General features: G+C 50.7%; 1 protein-coding gene across 1 annotated transcript; it reads left to right on the top strand.

Annotated features, from left to right (window-relative positions):
• The first annotated feature begins 13,475 nt into the window (after window positions 1-13,475).
• LOC118453087 (olfactory receptor 14A16-like) lies at window positions 13,476-14,387 on the top strand. The gene has a single exon (XM_035902113.1). It carries the CDS (start codon window positions 13,476-13,478, stop codon window positions 14,385-14,387), a length of 912 nt encoding a protein of 303 aa, XP_035758006.1.
• Window positions 14,388-14,830: the final 443 nt, after the last annotated feature.

The raw sequence follows: 14,830 nt of genomic DNA, 5'->3' as shown, positions 1-14,830 counted from the left end.
GTCTAAACCTTGCTGCACAAACCAAACACAGGATTCCATGAAGGCCTGTGGGACAGTGTCTTGGGGTTTCTTCACGTTGAGAGCAATGTTCCCTGGGAAAACACATGAATGCAGCACTGGGATGTGCTTCCTTGAACTAAGGTTCCTGGGTTCATTCCGCATGCCTTGGGGCGTCTCAGATGTGTGTGTGAGGAGTGCACGAGGCCAGCTCAGGTGTGGACACTACAAGAAGCCCTGGCATTTCTGTGTTTTACACCAGGAACAGCCCCCAACATCCCAGAGAGATTTCTCTCACCCACTTTGGACAGGTTCATTGCAAATGCTACCTCACGCTTCCTTGGCTTTCTGGCCTGTCCCTTTCATTACACACTATGAACGGTAGGTGCCTGCAGAGCATCTCACCTGCGCAGTCCGAAGGGATTCTGCAAGCATGAGTGACATTGCCCTCCAGAAGGCGGCATTTTTCACCTTTCACAAGGCACAGAGCACATCTAGGGAAGGTGAATGCACTCAGTGGCACACACCCCTCCAAGGTTCATCTTTCTGACCTTCATTCACAATGTCTTTAAGCAACCAACAAAGAAACAGATGTTCTTCCTCATAGGTGTCCTACAAGGAGAGAGGGGACAAGAAGGACCTAAAGCCTTCTGTGGAAAAATTGCAATGGGGAAATCAGACATCACTGATGGAGCTTCCCATACTGCAAATGGGGAACGTCCCCCACTCTTAGACAAATCTCTTCCTGCTCTCTCTCATGACCTGCCCTGTCACTGGGGTCGGGAACACCCTCATCATTATGCTGGGGGTGGAACACTTGAACGCTCACTACAGCTCCACCACCACACCCCAGCTGCTGTAGTACTATTAGCACTGTTTTCTGCACCTTTTGCAGGTAACTGAGTTTTTCCTGCTGGTGGCCGCTTCCTATGCTCTGTACTGGGCTGTATGCCACCCACTTCTCTCTTTGCAAGACTCATGAACTAGAAGGCCTGTCTCCAGGAGGCAGCTACATCTTTGCTGGGGGGATGTTTCTCATCTACAATAAGCACGTCCTCCTTGTCCCAGAAAGTTCTGTGTCTACAGTGGAGCAGACAGCTTCTTCTGTCATTTCACTGGTGCTCCCTTGCCGTGACACTGACACTCGTGCCGTTTGCTTTCACAACCTGCTTTGTAGAGCCAGCCCTCCCCTTCCTGTTCATGCCGGTATTCCGTGTGTGCATCAGAGCTTCCACCCTGGAGCAGCTCTCCCACCCAGTGTGGGCAGCCTGAAGGTCTATCTAGTGTCACTGTTTCCTACAGCACACTCGTCCTTCTCTGTGTGACACACAGTGTGCTACACCCAAGTCAGTCTTCTGACAGTGTGGGATGCAGAGAAGGCTTTTGGCATGGGAAGGAGGAGAGAGGTGCTGGTGGAGCTAGCCAGTGTCAACATGAGGCCTCTCTCAAACATCTCAGAAAAGCCAGGGTGATCCAGGAAGTTCCAAAGTCCTTAGAAAAAGAAAATATCAAACCCTTCTTCACAACAGGCAAGAAGGAGGTCTGTAAGAATTACAGGCTGGTCAGCTTCACCTTAGCCCCTGGGAAGGTGATGGGGCAAGTCCTCGTGCAACCATCTCCAGGCACGTGAAGGAAAAGAGAAGGATTGCTAAATGCCTGTGGGAGGGGAAAGTGGGTGATGTTGCATACCTGGAGTTTAACAAAGCCTTAGACATGGTCTCCCATGGTCTCCTTATAGCCGGAGTGGTGATATCTGCACTGAAAAAGAACACGTTGAGGTGGGGGGGAGTTATGCTGGATGAACAGGCTCAGATGACATCAGTGGTAGAGAGTCCTCCTGAGAGCCCCCCACTTTGGGCATTCCTTTGTGATGACAGCACTTTGGGCCTCAACTGTTGAACGTCTTGATTATCTCCCTGTATGATGGGATGGAACTCACCTTCAGCTCCTTTGTAGATGAAGGAAAATTGGGGGAGCCTTTGAGATACCTCATCTAGGTCACCCTGCCTCCAACAGGAGAGTCAGACAAGACAATGTTCAGGTATCCTCCGACATGAGTTCTTCTGTCATTCAATGAATCTTTCCCCTGGAGAGCTCACTGAAGATAGGATAGGCAGAGGAAGGAGAAAAGACACAGAGGCGGAATTAAAGAGAGAAAATGTGCCACTATAAACACAGTAGTTCCTCTGAGCAATGTTTCCCCATTGGAACCGTCAGTAAGACCATTTATTTTGGTAAGTGGCTGCAAAAAACTATTTACATAATACATGAGAAAATAATCATCTAGCTAGTACATACCCATGGTGCTGTTAATAAAAAACTATGACAAAGTTTACCAAAATTCATAAAAAATTAGCAATGCTGGAGAGGAAAGTTTTTCAGCTATTAGAAAGAGTTCTTTTCTGCAGAGGTTTCAAATTTATCCTAAAATCTACATTCGGGGCTTGCTTCAGTTGTCCACACAGAGGTGCTCACTGCCTCCAGGATGTGCTGGGGCAGCTGAAGCACCTCTGTGGGAAGTGTGCCCCAGGAGATCTGGGTGCCCTTCTGGAGCAGGATCTCCAGGCAGAGTGGCTCAGGCGTGGTGCAGGGCATCAGCTGCCTCCAGCACTGCTGGGGTGTCTGAGCAGGGACCTCTCCAGCACAGCAGCACATTGTGTCCCCTTGGATGCTGGCCGTGAGGTCACTTCTGACTGGCCAGCAGTGAGCAGAGAGATACTTGGAGGTCTGGAAAGCCATTACAGTACAGCCCCCAACAAGATGAAACATTTGGAGAGGTCAGGGCTAGCTGGGACAAGGGAGATGGGAGATACATGGGAGGGAATAGGGGCTTGGCCAACAGAGATGGCAGATTGTGAAGAGGTAAGATCTGCTCAGATAATTGTGATGCCACTGGGACATTGGCTGTGAAAACATTTGTGTTAGGCCTTTACCCTGTTTCTAACTAGGAACCATAAGTCCTAAGCCTACCCCTAAATGCAAGACCTCACCCCTAAAGGAATCCACCTCTCTAATCCATCATCTCAAAATTTACCTCTAAACAAAAGTCCAGTCACATAACATAACATTACTCATACTCTTACAGTATTGATCACCCTAATCACTTGCTCTTACCTCTAGCATTAAACCACTGGCCTTAACCCCAGTCCTGACCGCAGCCCTCAACAAAACCCTAATGCACAAAGGTAGACCATAGTCTAAACACTAACCAGACACCCTCAGCAGAACACCAAACCTACCCTGTAACCCTTTGCCTGATCGGTTAACCATGGAAGGTGAGCTCTAATCCCTCAACCTTAACTTGACCCCCAAAGCCCTTCTTTTGCAGGCTCAAATCCCCTCACCTTCAACCCTTTCCTAACCCCAGCTTAAGCCGTTTGGGCCCTTGGGGCAGGAGGGGGATCGTGAGCTCCCGGAACATCCGCATGGCATTGGAGGAGAAATGTGAGGTTACGTGCATCTGATCAAGTCGTAGGCCACAAGGAGGGGATTGTTGGTAATGCTATGGTCAAGTCAGTTGTGCCTCAGGATCTCATGGGCCAGCAGGAGGTAAAAAGCTGTGAAGGTGGCAGTGATGTCACTTCCGTCTCTGGAGTTGATAGGCCACCAGTGGGGAAATGGCTGGGAAAGGACTGAGAGGTCATTTCATTCTTCAGAAGCTGATAGGTCAGCCCTTGACTCATGACTGGGATATGCGCCTTTAGGTTCCCATCTGCCACTGTCTCTGACAGACCAGCAGAAGGCACATGGCTGGAAAGCTGATTGTGGGAATGCCTTTCCTAAAACACCTGGTAGGCTCATCCAGGAAGAGGTCTTGCATATGGCTGTCATGTCCTTTCTGCCTGAGTACCTGCTGGGACAGCAGCAGCCATGTGGTTTGTTTGTGTTGATCCAAGCAGCTGAAAGGCCAGCAGCAGGCACGTGGCTTGGAATATCATGGCGAGGTTACCTCTGTCTGGTCAGCTGGTGCAGCAAGTCTTATAGATCCCATCTGTAGAAGGGTTATCCCATTTTGCTCCTGTGATTGTTTTCAGTGTTTCCTTGGAAGGAAAAAAATTCAAGTCATCATTTCTACTGTCCCCACAAGAGGCTGTTCACATGGGAATTTGTTGTGGCAGTTTTTGATATAGGTAAGGACACGCAAGTGACCTAATCACTGCTATCAGGTGGGAGCTTCCTGCAGGCTTCTCACTGCAATCAAGTTGATCCTGAAACCCAGGAATATGCTCAGCACAACACCGCCTGAAGGCCAAGCTGTACATGGAGCACAGCACAGCAGGGGCCTGGGTTTACTCAGATTTACTATGACATGGCTCACTAACTCCTTGCTCGACAATGGTCTTCTACTCTGGAGAGCATGGACTTCTGCTAGAAGGCCTTGTTTGGAGGGAAGGAGGAAGGTGGTCCCTGAGCCACCATGGCTGGAGGTTCTCCTTGACCAGTTTTTCACAAGCAGACAAGGCAGGACTGGTGGAAGATGAGGAGGGCAGCATTGGGTGCAGTGCACGTGAGGTGGTAGGGCAGAAAACGCTGAGGGAAGTCGGCAAGACCATCTGTAGCAGGGCTGACTAGAGAGGAAGAATCACCTCCATCAAGCCTTCGGCAGTGCTATTCCTGACGCAGCCCAGGATGCCATTGTCTGCCTGTGCTGCAAAGGTGCAAAGCTGGGAGAACAGGAAGGCTTTGGGGCAACCTAATTCCACTCTTCCCAGATCTTCTTGTCTATCAGCAATAAATGGAGCCAGCAAAGTCATGAGGGCCAACTGGCATCAGCTGCAACAAGGGAGGAAAATCGTTATGCCCATCAAGACACTCCAGCACTGAAGGAGACTTCCCAGAGAGCTTGTTTCATCTCCATCCTTGCAGCTTTCCAAGCCCCAAATGAATAAACCCCTGAGCAACCTTCTCTGAGTCCATAGCTGACCCTGCTGAGAGCAGGAGCTTGGTTGGCCTGGAGACTTCCTGAGGTCCCTTCGAGCATGAATGAGTCTGTGCTTCCATGCACAACAGCTCTTTCCTTTAAGATGGAAGGGAAAGCCCTCAGGTTCCCAGTGGCCACTTAAGCCAGACAGAAAGAGGTTTGCTGAGATGATCAGTGGCTTTCTCATCCCACTCCAGGCATTGATGGTCAGATGTGGGGCTGCTTGGCAGTTACCCCTGAAAGACTCCAAATATTTCCTTTGTTTTACCTTTCCTTTCCTTTCCTCTATTCTCGGCCTTCACAATTTCTTTCCTTTGACCACCCTCATACCTTCCCATGCAAACAGCACATCTCTGTTCACCTTTTCCTCCCTGGCCCTAGCTTGTTACCTTTGCATACTCCTTTGGTGTCTCTGAGCTTGTCACCAGGGCAATTCCTACCTTGATTAGCAATTCCATGAAAGCACTACCTCCTGCGCACACAGGAACAGCTGCCCGCACAGAGCTTCACTCCTGAGGGACCCTGAGAAAATCTGGGATCTGGCAATAGAAACCTCATGAAGTTATAAAAGGAAAAGTTGCAACCGGGGTTTTGAGGGCAGAATAACTGAACATGAGGACAGGCTGGGACCTGACCATCGCAGTGGTGTTCCTGACGAGAAGGGCCTGGCACAAAGAGGAATGCCATAGGAGCCAGGGGGCCCAACTCACCATGAATAAAGCCGGCTGCATAGAGGGCTGTGTTACTTGGAGCATGGACACCCAGAGAAGGGAGTTCTCATCCCCCTTGTATCAGCACTGCTGCTGCCACCTCTGGACTCGTGTGTCTGGCTGTGGGGCTCCTGGTCTGGAGGAATGGGGAGGAACTAGAGAGGCTGCAGAAGACATCTTCCAGGATGGTGGTTGGGGCCTGTATAGAGAGGCTGAGGGACCCAGGCTTCTTTAGCCTAGTGGAGGCTCAGGGCCCTCTAGTAGTAGCGTGCAGCTGCTGGAAGGGTGGTTTCAGAGATGCTGGAGCTTTTCTTGGCAGTGGGAAGAGAAGGAAACCTCAACAAAGAGCAGCTTGGAAGGATTCGGACAGGACGTGAGGACAAAGAAGTCTCACTCAAAGTGTAGCTTTGTGGTGCAAGATGTCACCCAGAGGGAGTCTGGATCAGCCCATGGCTTTGTGTTTCAAGGAATGGCCAGAGAGAGTAAAGAGACCTCAGTGAAGGTATAGAAATGCCGGAGGGGAAAGAGGTGCAGGCATGGGACAGTGTAGGCAGCCTGCAGAAGAGATGGCCAAGGCCTCTGGCAAGGCTGCAAGGTGTAACAGGACTGTGGTGTTTGTTGCCTTGGCTATGGTTGTTGCCTGTGCCACCAAGGCCCATGAGATGGAACTTTAATGTGAGGGTCTCAGGCTCTGTCTTGCCAGAGCCTCAGAGTTTGGCCTTTCTGCTTCCTCAAACAAAGCCAAGGCTTTTCTCAGCATTACAGGCAACTGCTCAGGGCCTTTGCCTACCCGCAAGCATGGCCTCCAGTTATCTGCTCTAATGAGTCCATGGGGAGCCTTTGTCAGTGATTGCCCTCAGTGGGGCCCATGAATGCTTCAAGGAACTTTGGGTTTTGCTTCTGACTTGGACTTCTTGAGATGCTTGTTCAGTCTTCTCTCAGCAGCTGAGGTTCATGTAATGAGCCCCAAATGCCCTCACGACCTTTTTATCTGTCTGTAATTTTTTTCAAGTCTTCAAGACTTGCATAGCTAATTGGAGCTGTTTCATAGCACAGTTAAGGAGGAAGACTTCAAAGTGCATCTACTAAATTTTTTTTTCCATGTTAAAGGTAGCACATCATTACTTTTTACTTTAGACGAGAGGTCATTCTGCAAGTGATCATGATCCAGAGTGTCTCCTCAGGAGGCCTGGACTAGTTGGAGAAGCAGTCCCTTCAGGTCTGACACTGTATGGAAAATTGGCTGGACGATCAGGAACAAATTCCATCAGTGGTACAAAGTCCTCCAAGGAGCCAGATACTAGTAGTGTCCCTCAGTGGTCAGCAAAATTTCATTAAAAAATCATTAAAAGCTGGAAACCAAGGCTTTTTCAGCTATTACATAGATTTTTTTCTCCAGAGGCTTTAATTTTTTTTCTGAAGTTTGCATTCTGGGTTTGATTCAGTTGTCTGCACAGAGGCGGCCACTGCATACAGGACGTCTTGTGGTAACAGAAACACCCATGTGGGAAAAGTGACACAAGAATCCTTAGAATCATAGAATCGTCTAGGTTGGAAAAGAACTTTAAGGTCATCAAGTCCAACCGTTAATCTAACCCTGCCACTAAACCATGTCCCTAAGCCCCTCATCTATGCTTCTTTTAAATACCTCTAGGGATGCGTACTCGACCACCTCCCTGGGCAGCCCATTCCAGAGCCTGACAACCCTTTCTGTGAAGAAATTTTTCCTAATGTCCAACCTAAACCTGCCCTGGTGAAACTTCAGACCATTCCCCCTCGTCCTATCATCCGTTACTAGGGAGAAGAGGCCGACCCCCACCTCCCTACAGTCTCCTGTCAGGTAGATGTAGAGGGTGATCAGGTCTCCCCTCAGCCTCCTCTTCTCCAGACTAAACAACCCCAGTTCCCTCAGACGCTCCTCATAAGACTTGTGCTCCAGACCCTTCATCAGCTTTGTGTCTCTCCTCTGGACATGTTCCAGCAATGCAACATCTTTCTTGGAGTGAGGGGCCCAAAACTGAACCCAGTATTTGAGGTGTGGCCTCACCAGTGCCGAGTCCAGGGGCACGATCACTTCCCTACTCCTGCTGGCCACACTATTCCTGATACAGGCTAGGATGCCATTGGCCTTCTTGGCCACCTGGGCACACTGCTGGCTCATATTCAGCTGGCTGTCAACCAGTACCCCCAGGTCTTTTTCCACCAGACAGCTTTCCAGCCACTCTTCCCCAAGCCTGTAGCGCTGCATGGGGTTGTTGTGAACAAAGTGCAGGACACGGCACTTGGCCTTGTTGAACCTCGTACAGTTGGCCTGGGCCCATCGATCCAGCCTGTCCAGGTCCCTCTGCAGAGCCCTCCTCCCCTCAAGCAGATCAACACTGCCACCCAGTTTGGTGTCATCTGCAAATTTACTGAGGGTGCACTCAATCGTCTTGTCCAGGTCATTGATAAAGATATTAAACAAGATGGATTGAGCAGGTTTGCAGGCAGGGAATCTCTGGGATGGTGCAGGGCATCACCTTCCTCCAGGGCTGCTGGGTAGGCTGTGAAAAGGCCTCTCAAGCTCAGCAGACAATATGGCCCCTTGGATGCTGGCTGTGAGGTCACTTCTGACTCATCAGAAGCAGGGAGAGAGATACTCGGAGGTCGTGAAGGTCATCAGAAAGCTTCCCGCAACAAGACGATACCTTTGGGGAGGTCAGGAGCAGCCCGGGCAAAAGAGATGGGAGATCTGGAGGAGTGAAGAGAGTCTTGGCCAACAGACAGAAAAGATTTTGAAGAGGTAAAATGGGTTACGGAGAAGTTACTGTGAAAACACTGACTGAAAACTTCCATTTTAAGCCCTTACACTGTCTCTAACCTTAAGCCCAAAATAGGCCCCCCCCCCCTGCCAGCAATCCACTGTCACCAGCCTAACTGAGCATGGCCTATCCCTAACCTCAAACCTTACATCTAAGCCAAACCCCAAACCCATACCCTCCACCATTACCTTTACCCCATTGCTCACCCCAGCCCCTCACCTTTACCCCCACTATTAACATGTTGGCCTTATATTGGAAATTGATTTACGTTGCTTGAAGAATCACTGTCAAAGGTATAAGCAAAAGGGGTTTCAGTATGATGTTGTAGAAGTGCAACTTAACAACATTCAATGGCAAGGTTCACTCTATTAATTACTGCGTGGAAGAAACACACAAAGGGAAACTGAGTTACACCAGAGTCAGAACGATTCACAGAGAGTCCGTGGCTGCAAAAGGCTAAGGAAGACCCTCCCGTTAAGTCACAGGGTTCAGAGCAGAACCCCTTGCTTTCTAAACACCTGATGGAGCTTAGGTGTGGCCAGGTCCAATCTTAGTCTCAGACTCAAACAGTGGTCTATTTCTAAGGGATTGTACATGCAAAATTTATGTAATGTTTCATTCCCATCAATTCAGCAGGCAATCAGAGTTACCAAGACAAAATGAAAGTTACCATACTACAAGGTTATGTGTGATCTTGGTGGCTTACCAAAGATCTGTCCTTGGTAGAACGTCTCCCTGCCTGGAGGAGCAATCTTGAGAGGTGCCCCAGCTCCAGGGCAGATCACCGCCATGCAGCCACACTGCCTAGCAGGGAGAGCTCAGAGAAGGCTCACTCAGGCTGTCACGTTTATGGGATAAAGCGGTTGGCTCGTAGTCAAATTACATGTGATGGAAAAGGTAGGCATGGGGCTCCTTGTACCCACAACTTACTTTTTTCCTTGATAAATGGGTCTTGGGAAAGCCATCTGCTGTTCATGTGTCAGTCACACAATCAGTGGTAAAAGCTCATATGCATCGATGCTCACGGTGTCACTCTGCTCCTTTGTGGGCTTTCAGAGAACAGATTGAAACACCAGGAGTTCATGGCCCGGCTAGAGCTCAGGCCTTTGCCTCTTCTGGAGCCTGCACCAAACCACCACCTCTCTGGTCAAAGGGTCGAACGAATCTATCACAGGCCACCCTGTGACTACAGTCAATTCACCTTGTCAGCTCATAGAGTCGTAGTACGGTTGCCTCTTGCCTCTATGTCATAAAGATGTGGTGTATTGCAGATCGGTGGTAAGAGCCCAATTATTTGAGAAGGTGTTTAGTTTAGGTGTCACAATTAATGCTTGTTATAGATAATTTTAAACAGGCCAAGGAGGAGAGGTGTTGGAGTTGCTTTCTAAGTGAGGCAGCATCTGGAATGTATAGAGCTCTGCCTGCGGGTGGATGAAGGACAAGTTGAGAGCTTATGGGTAAAAATTAAGGGACGGGTCAATATGAATGACACTGTTGTGGGTATTTACTACGGGCCACCTGACCGGGAAGAGGAAGCAGACGAGACCTTCAACAGACAGCTGAAAGTAGCCTCACAATCACAGGCCCTGGCTTTCATGGGGCACTTCAGCTACCCTGGCATCTGCTGGAGGCACCACACAGCAAGGTTCACACAGTCCAGGAGGTTCCTGCAGAACATCAATGATAACTTTTTGATACAGGTGATGGAGGAGCCAACAAAGAGAGCAGCCCTACTGGACCTTGTGCTGACAAATAAAAAAGAACTGGTTGAGGGATGTGAAAGTAGGGTGCAGCCTTGGATGACACTCCAGTGAAGAACCTTTATCTAGCCATTGCAGCATGCAAGCTGTGTGAGATGTCCCACTATGCATCCCAAGTTATTCCATCAACGTCACAGCTTGTGACAGACCACGGGGGTCCAGCTCCTCATGCCTCTTCCCAGTCCAAGCAGAGTGCTGAACATCTGGGCTTTGGCCCCAGAATTGTGGCTCCAGGGCCAAGCTCAGACTTGCCGTGGTGATACCAAGCACCCAAGAGCCCGTGCAGGCAAAAGCTTTGCTTCATGGCAGACACATGCTGGAGGAGAAGGCAGAGGGCATGGCAAGACAGACACGAGGTGCCCCCAAAGAGAGCAATCCCTGCTGTGCCCAAGGTGAGAGAGAAAGAGGGCTGGGCTCTGCATCCCTGGCAGCAGAGGGCACGACTGTCTGGGGTGTCTCTGCAGCCCTGGAGGGCCTTTGGTGGAGAAAGGCACCGATGTCCTGGAAGAACCAGGTGCTGCTGAATGTTTCAGTTGTTGCTGAGCAGGGTTCACACTAGTCAAGGACTTTTCAGCTTCAGCACAGACAGGACAGCTGACCCCAGCTGGCCAAGGGACTATTCCAGACCGTATGGCATCATGCTCAGTATAGAAACTGGGGGGAGTTGGCCAGGGGGCAGCAATCACTGCTCGGGGATGGGCTGAGCATTGGTCAGCGGGTGGTGAGCAATTGCATTGTGCATCACTTGTTTTGTGTGTTCTTTTATCATTGTTACTATTATTTGCCTCTGGTGTTTTATTAAACTGTCTCTATCTCAACCCATGGGTCTTACTTTTTTTTTTTTTCCAATTCTCTCCCCCATCCCACTGAGGGTTGCGGGGGGAGTGAGCGAGCGGCTGCGTGGTGCTTAGTTGCCAGCCGGGTTAAACCACGACAGTGCAGTGCCTTGCATCTACCCTATAGAGATGGGACAGGGCTGACCTCTCTGCGGGGGTGGGAATCAGTCACATTGACACGAGCACCCAATTAATCTGAGATGCCGCCATGGGTGTCTGTGACACACCCGCTGTGAGGGGACAAGGCTCCCCTATAGGTCCTGTGCTGTCCCTGCAGAAGTGAGGCAGGAAACACGGGTAATTGCTTCAGCCTCTTTCCAAGCAGGTTCCTGGAGAGCCCCAGAGACACCTGGAGGCAGTGCAGAGTGGGGTGGGGGCAGAGACATTGACACCTTGGGCTGGTCCTCTGCTCCTGGGCTGAGACAGGCTCCTGGGATGACTCATGGCAAGCAGGCAGCACTGCCGAGAGACAGCTCTGCCAGGGAAGAGCTCCTCTGCAAAGTGCAGAAGGGCTCTGGGAAAAGGAGTAGGGCAGGGAGAGATTAAAGGCAGCTGAGAGTGGGAGGAGAGGGGAGAGCTGAAAGGGAAGGAATCTGGACAGCCCCTGACACGGTAAGTCTCTTGGTGCAGGGCAATGCAGCTGTGGTTCCAGGGAGGCTCTCCTGAAGCTCTCCTAGCCTCCAGGCTTCAGGATCTGTCAGGAGGGCTCCCAGCCCAGAGGCTCATGTTAGACAAGTGTGAAGGTCTGAAGCCAGGGTGTGCACCCAGAGCTGCCCAGGCCATTTCAGACGGGACTTTGCCAGAGGCAGGCGCTGCCCTGAAGGTGAAGAGCTTTCCTGAGCCTATGCTTTCAGTTCCCTGCTCTTTCGGGGAAAAAAGAAAAGGTGCTGCTAATTGTAGAGAGGGAGTCCTGAACTGCCCCACTGAGAGATCCATAGGTGTGGTAGGAGCCAAGTGAACTGCTTCCACCCACTGTTCTACCTACAGGGAGCACCAGCATCACCTTTGTTGTCCTTATCAGGCTTTGTCTGACCTGCTCCTTACGGCCTGCAAGCGGGGAGTACCTCTGGAGAGTGCCTGAAACTGGGAGGTTTCTTCAGGGCAGAGCTGAGCAGACAGCAGCTGCTGATGGTCTCTGTGATCCCTGAGAGGGGTAGAAATTGAGGGCAGAGAAACCTTTTCTGGCAGGGATAGTTCCAGACAGCAGACTCATGAGCAGAGACCTCTACAAAAGTCCAACCGGCAATGTCATGGGAAGGACAATGTCACCTCTCCCTGTCACCTCTTCCAAGGCAGACCCCTCCTTGGAGCAAGACCCCTGCTCTCATCTCCCACCCAGCACAGCCTCTGCCCTTGGACCAGGGCAGGAGCTGCCTCCGCTGCAGCCAGAGCTCCAGCACAGCAGAGGTGCATCTCTCCTGACACGTGGCCTCTTCCCTCTGCACCGCAAAAAGGCTGAGAGCTACTGCCCTGGCATTTTGCTGACTGGGAGGTGCTGGGCTCTGCTGGGCAAGGAGAAGGCTTTCCTGAGTGCCTGCCTGCCTCTCCTCTCCTTGCTGCCCTTCACAGAAGAGTCACAGAGTTTTCCTTTGTTTCTGCCCCGGGTTGTGCTGCTCTTCTTCATGCTCTTGGGGTCCCTGGCAATAAGACTGGTGGTGTGGAGAAAGTCTTGGGGGTGCTTGAGTGCCTGCTTGGACACGGACCTGGAGGGTGCTGCCCTGGAGCTGTTTTCCATGGCCGGAAGGGTCTTAATTTTCCCAGCTTGAGACACTGCAGGCAGTGCTTGGGCAAGAAGACGTTGCTTCCTTCAGCAGACGTCACCTTAAGAGCCCTGGTTCTGCTGGACAGGGAGTCCTGTGGGGCTGTGAGCATCACTCCAGAAGGGCAGAGCTCTCCTCCAGGACCTTTGTGGTGGCTGAGAGCACCTGATCTGCTCATGCAAATCAGCATCCCGGTCCTGTCCTATTCATCATTATGCTGCATAGCTGTGCTTTGTTACCCTTCCCAAGAACATTTCCCAAGTGGGATCAGGGTGTCTGAATCCTGAAACACAGTCTAAGGAGACACATTACATTCACCTGACTTCCCACCTTCCTCTGTGGAAGAAAGCGTCCTTCTGAGCTTTTTACCCTGTGCTATAGCGCAGTTCAGGGAACTCCTCTCCAGGAACCCCCCCCTCCAAACACACGGGGTTGTTTCTTCCTCCACGTGTCATTGCTGTAAAGCAGAGCTGACCCTTAAGGAGCCCATGGGTAGAGGGCACTGCTCTGCACAAAACACTCAGCCAAACACCAACCAGAGCTGAAGCCTCGGAGCTGCATCACAGTCCCCCAGGAAAGAAAAGCACCCTTAATTATTTCTCATTGAATGAATAAGATTTTGCTGAGAGAAGCTTCTCTGATTTTTTCTGTGTTATCTCCTTTAGCAGTTTCCATGCCCAGAAGCAACACATGTCCAATGGGACCTACATCAACCAGTTCCTCCTCATGGCATTTGCAGACACACGGGAGCTGCAGCTCTTGCACTTCTGGCTCTTCCTGGGCATCTACCTGGCTGCCCTCCTGGGCAACGGCCTCATCATCACCGCCATAGCACGTGACCACCGCCTCCACACCCCCATGTACTTCTTCCTCGTGAACCTCTCCCTCCTTGACCTGGGATCCATCTCTACCACTGTCCCCAAAGCCATGGCCAATTCCCTGTGGGACACCAGGGCCATCTCTTTCTTGGGGTGTGCTCTTCAAGTCTTTGTATCTGTCTTTTTAATTTCAGCAGAGTATTTTCTTCTCACTGTCATGTCCTATGACCGCTACATTGCCATCTGCAAACCCTTGCACTATGGCACCCTCCTGGGCAGCAGAGGTTGTCTCTACATTTCGGCAATCGCCTGGGGCAGTGGATTTCTCAATGCTGTCCTGCACACAGCCAATACATTTTCAATCCCCCTCTGCAAGGGGAATGCTATAGACCAGTTCTTCTGTGAAATACCCAAGATTCTCAGGCTCTCCTCCACAAATGCCTACCTCAGGGAGGTTGGCCTTATTGCGGTTACTGCCTGTTTACTCTTTGGTTGTTTTGTTTTCATTGTGGTGTCCTACGTCCAAATCTTCAAGGCAGTGATGAGGATCCCCTCTCAGCAGGGGCGGCACAAAGCCTTTTCCACGTGCCTCCCTCACCTGGCCGTTGTCTCCCTGTTTCTCAGCACTGTTATATTTGCCCACCTGAAGCCCCCCTCCATCTCCTCCTCAGTCCTGGATCTGGTGGTGTCATTTCTTTACTCCGTAGTGCCTCCAGTACTGAACCCGCTCATGTACAGCTTGAGGAACAAGGAGATCAAGGAAGCCTTGCAGAAAATATTTTAACATGGAGTACTGCAGTGTTAGTAAGGTGTCCAGCATCCTCAGGAAAAGCTCGGATGCTCTTTTGGTCATATGAGTCTTTGTTTATTATACTTCTTTTATTATTCTACTTAAATAACATTATTCTCAGCACTGTAACAGTGCTTACCACCCTGAAAGACTTGATGTACATATGGAGTCAGGATCCTGATATAGGGAAACACAATAAAGAATCCAGCAGAAAATTATTTGTCTCTGCTCCCATCTCTAACATGTCCTATGGAGCTGGGGGTGCAACCCCGCCGTACAGGAGGGGCCAAGTGCCACAAGCCCAGCTGCCACATTGAGGAGCAGGCACCTGTGGACCTCGGGGCTGCCTCTCTCTGCCTCAGTGCACAGATCCTTTCTGCCACCTTCACTTTGGGGCTGCTGCTTCCCTGGAGCTATGGCCCTGGACAACGGCAGGG

The sequence above is a fragment of the Egretta garzetta genome, unplaced genomic scaffold (genome assembly GCF_000687185.1).
Source record: "Egretta garzetta isolate BGI_Z169 unplaced genomic scaffold, ASM68718v1 scaffold119, whole genome shotgun sequence".
Classification (NCBI taxonomy): domain Eukaryota; kingdom Metazoa; phylum Chordata; class Aves; order Pelecaniformes; family Ardeidae; genus Egretta; species Egretta garzetta.
Note: the sequence above shows the minus strand (reverse complement) of the source record. Positions and strands in the feature narration are given on the sequence as shown.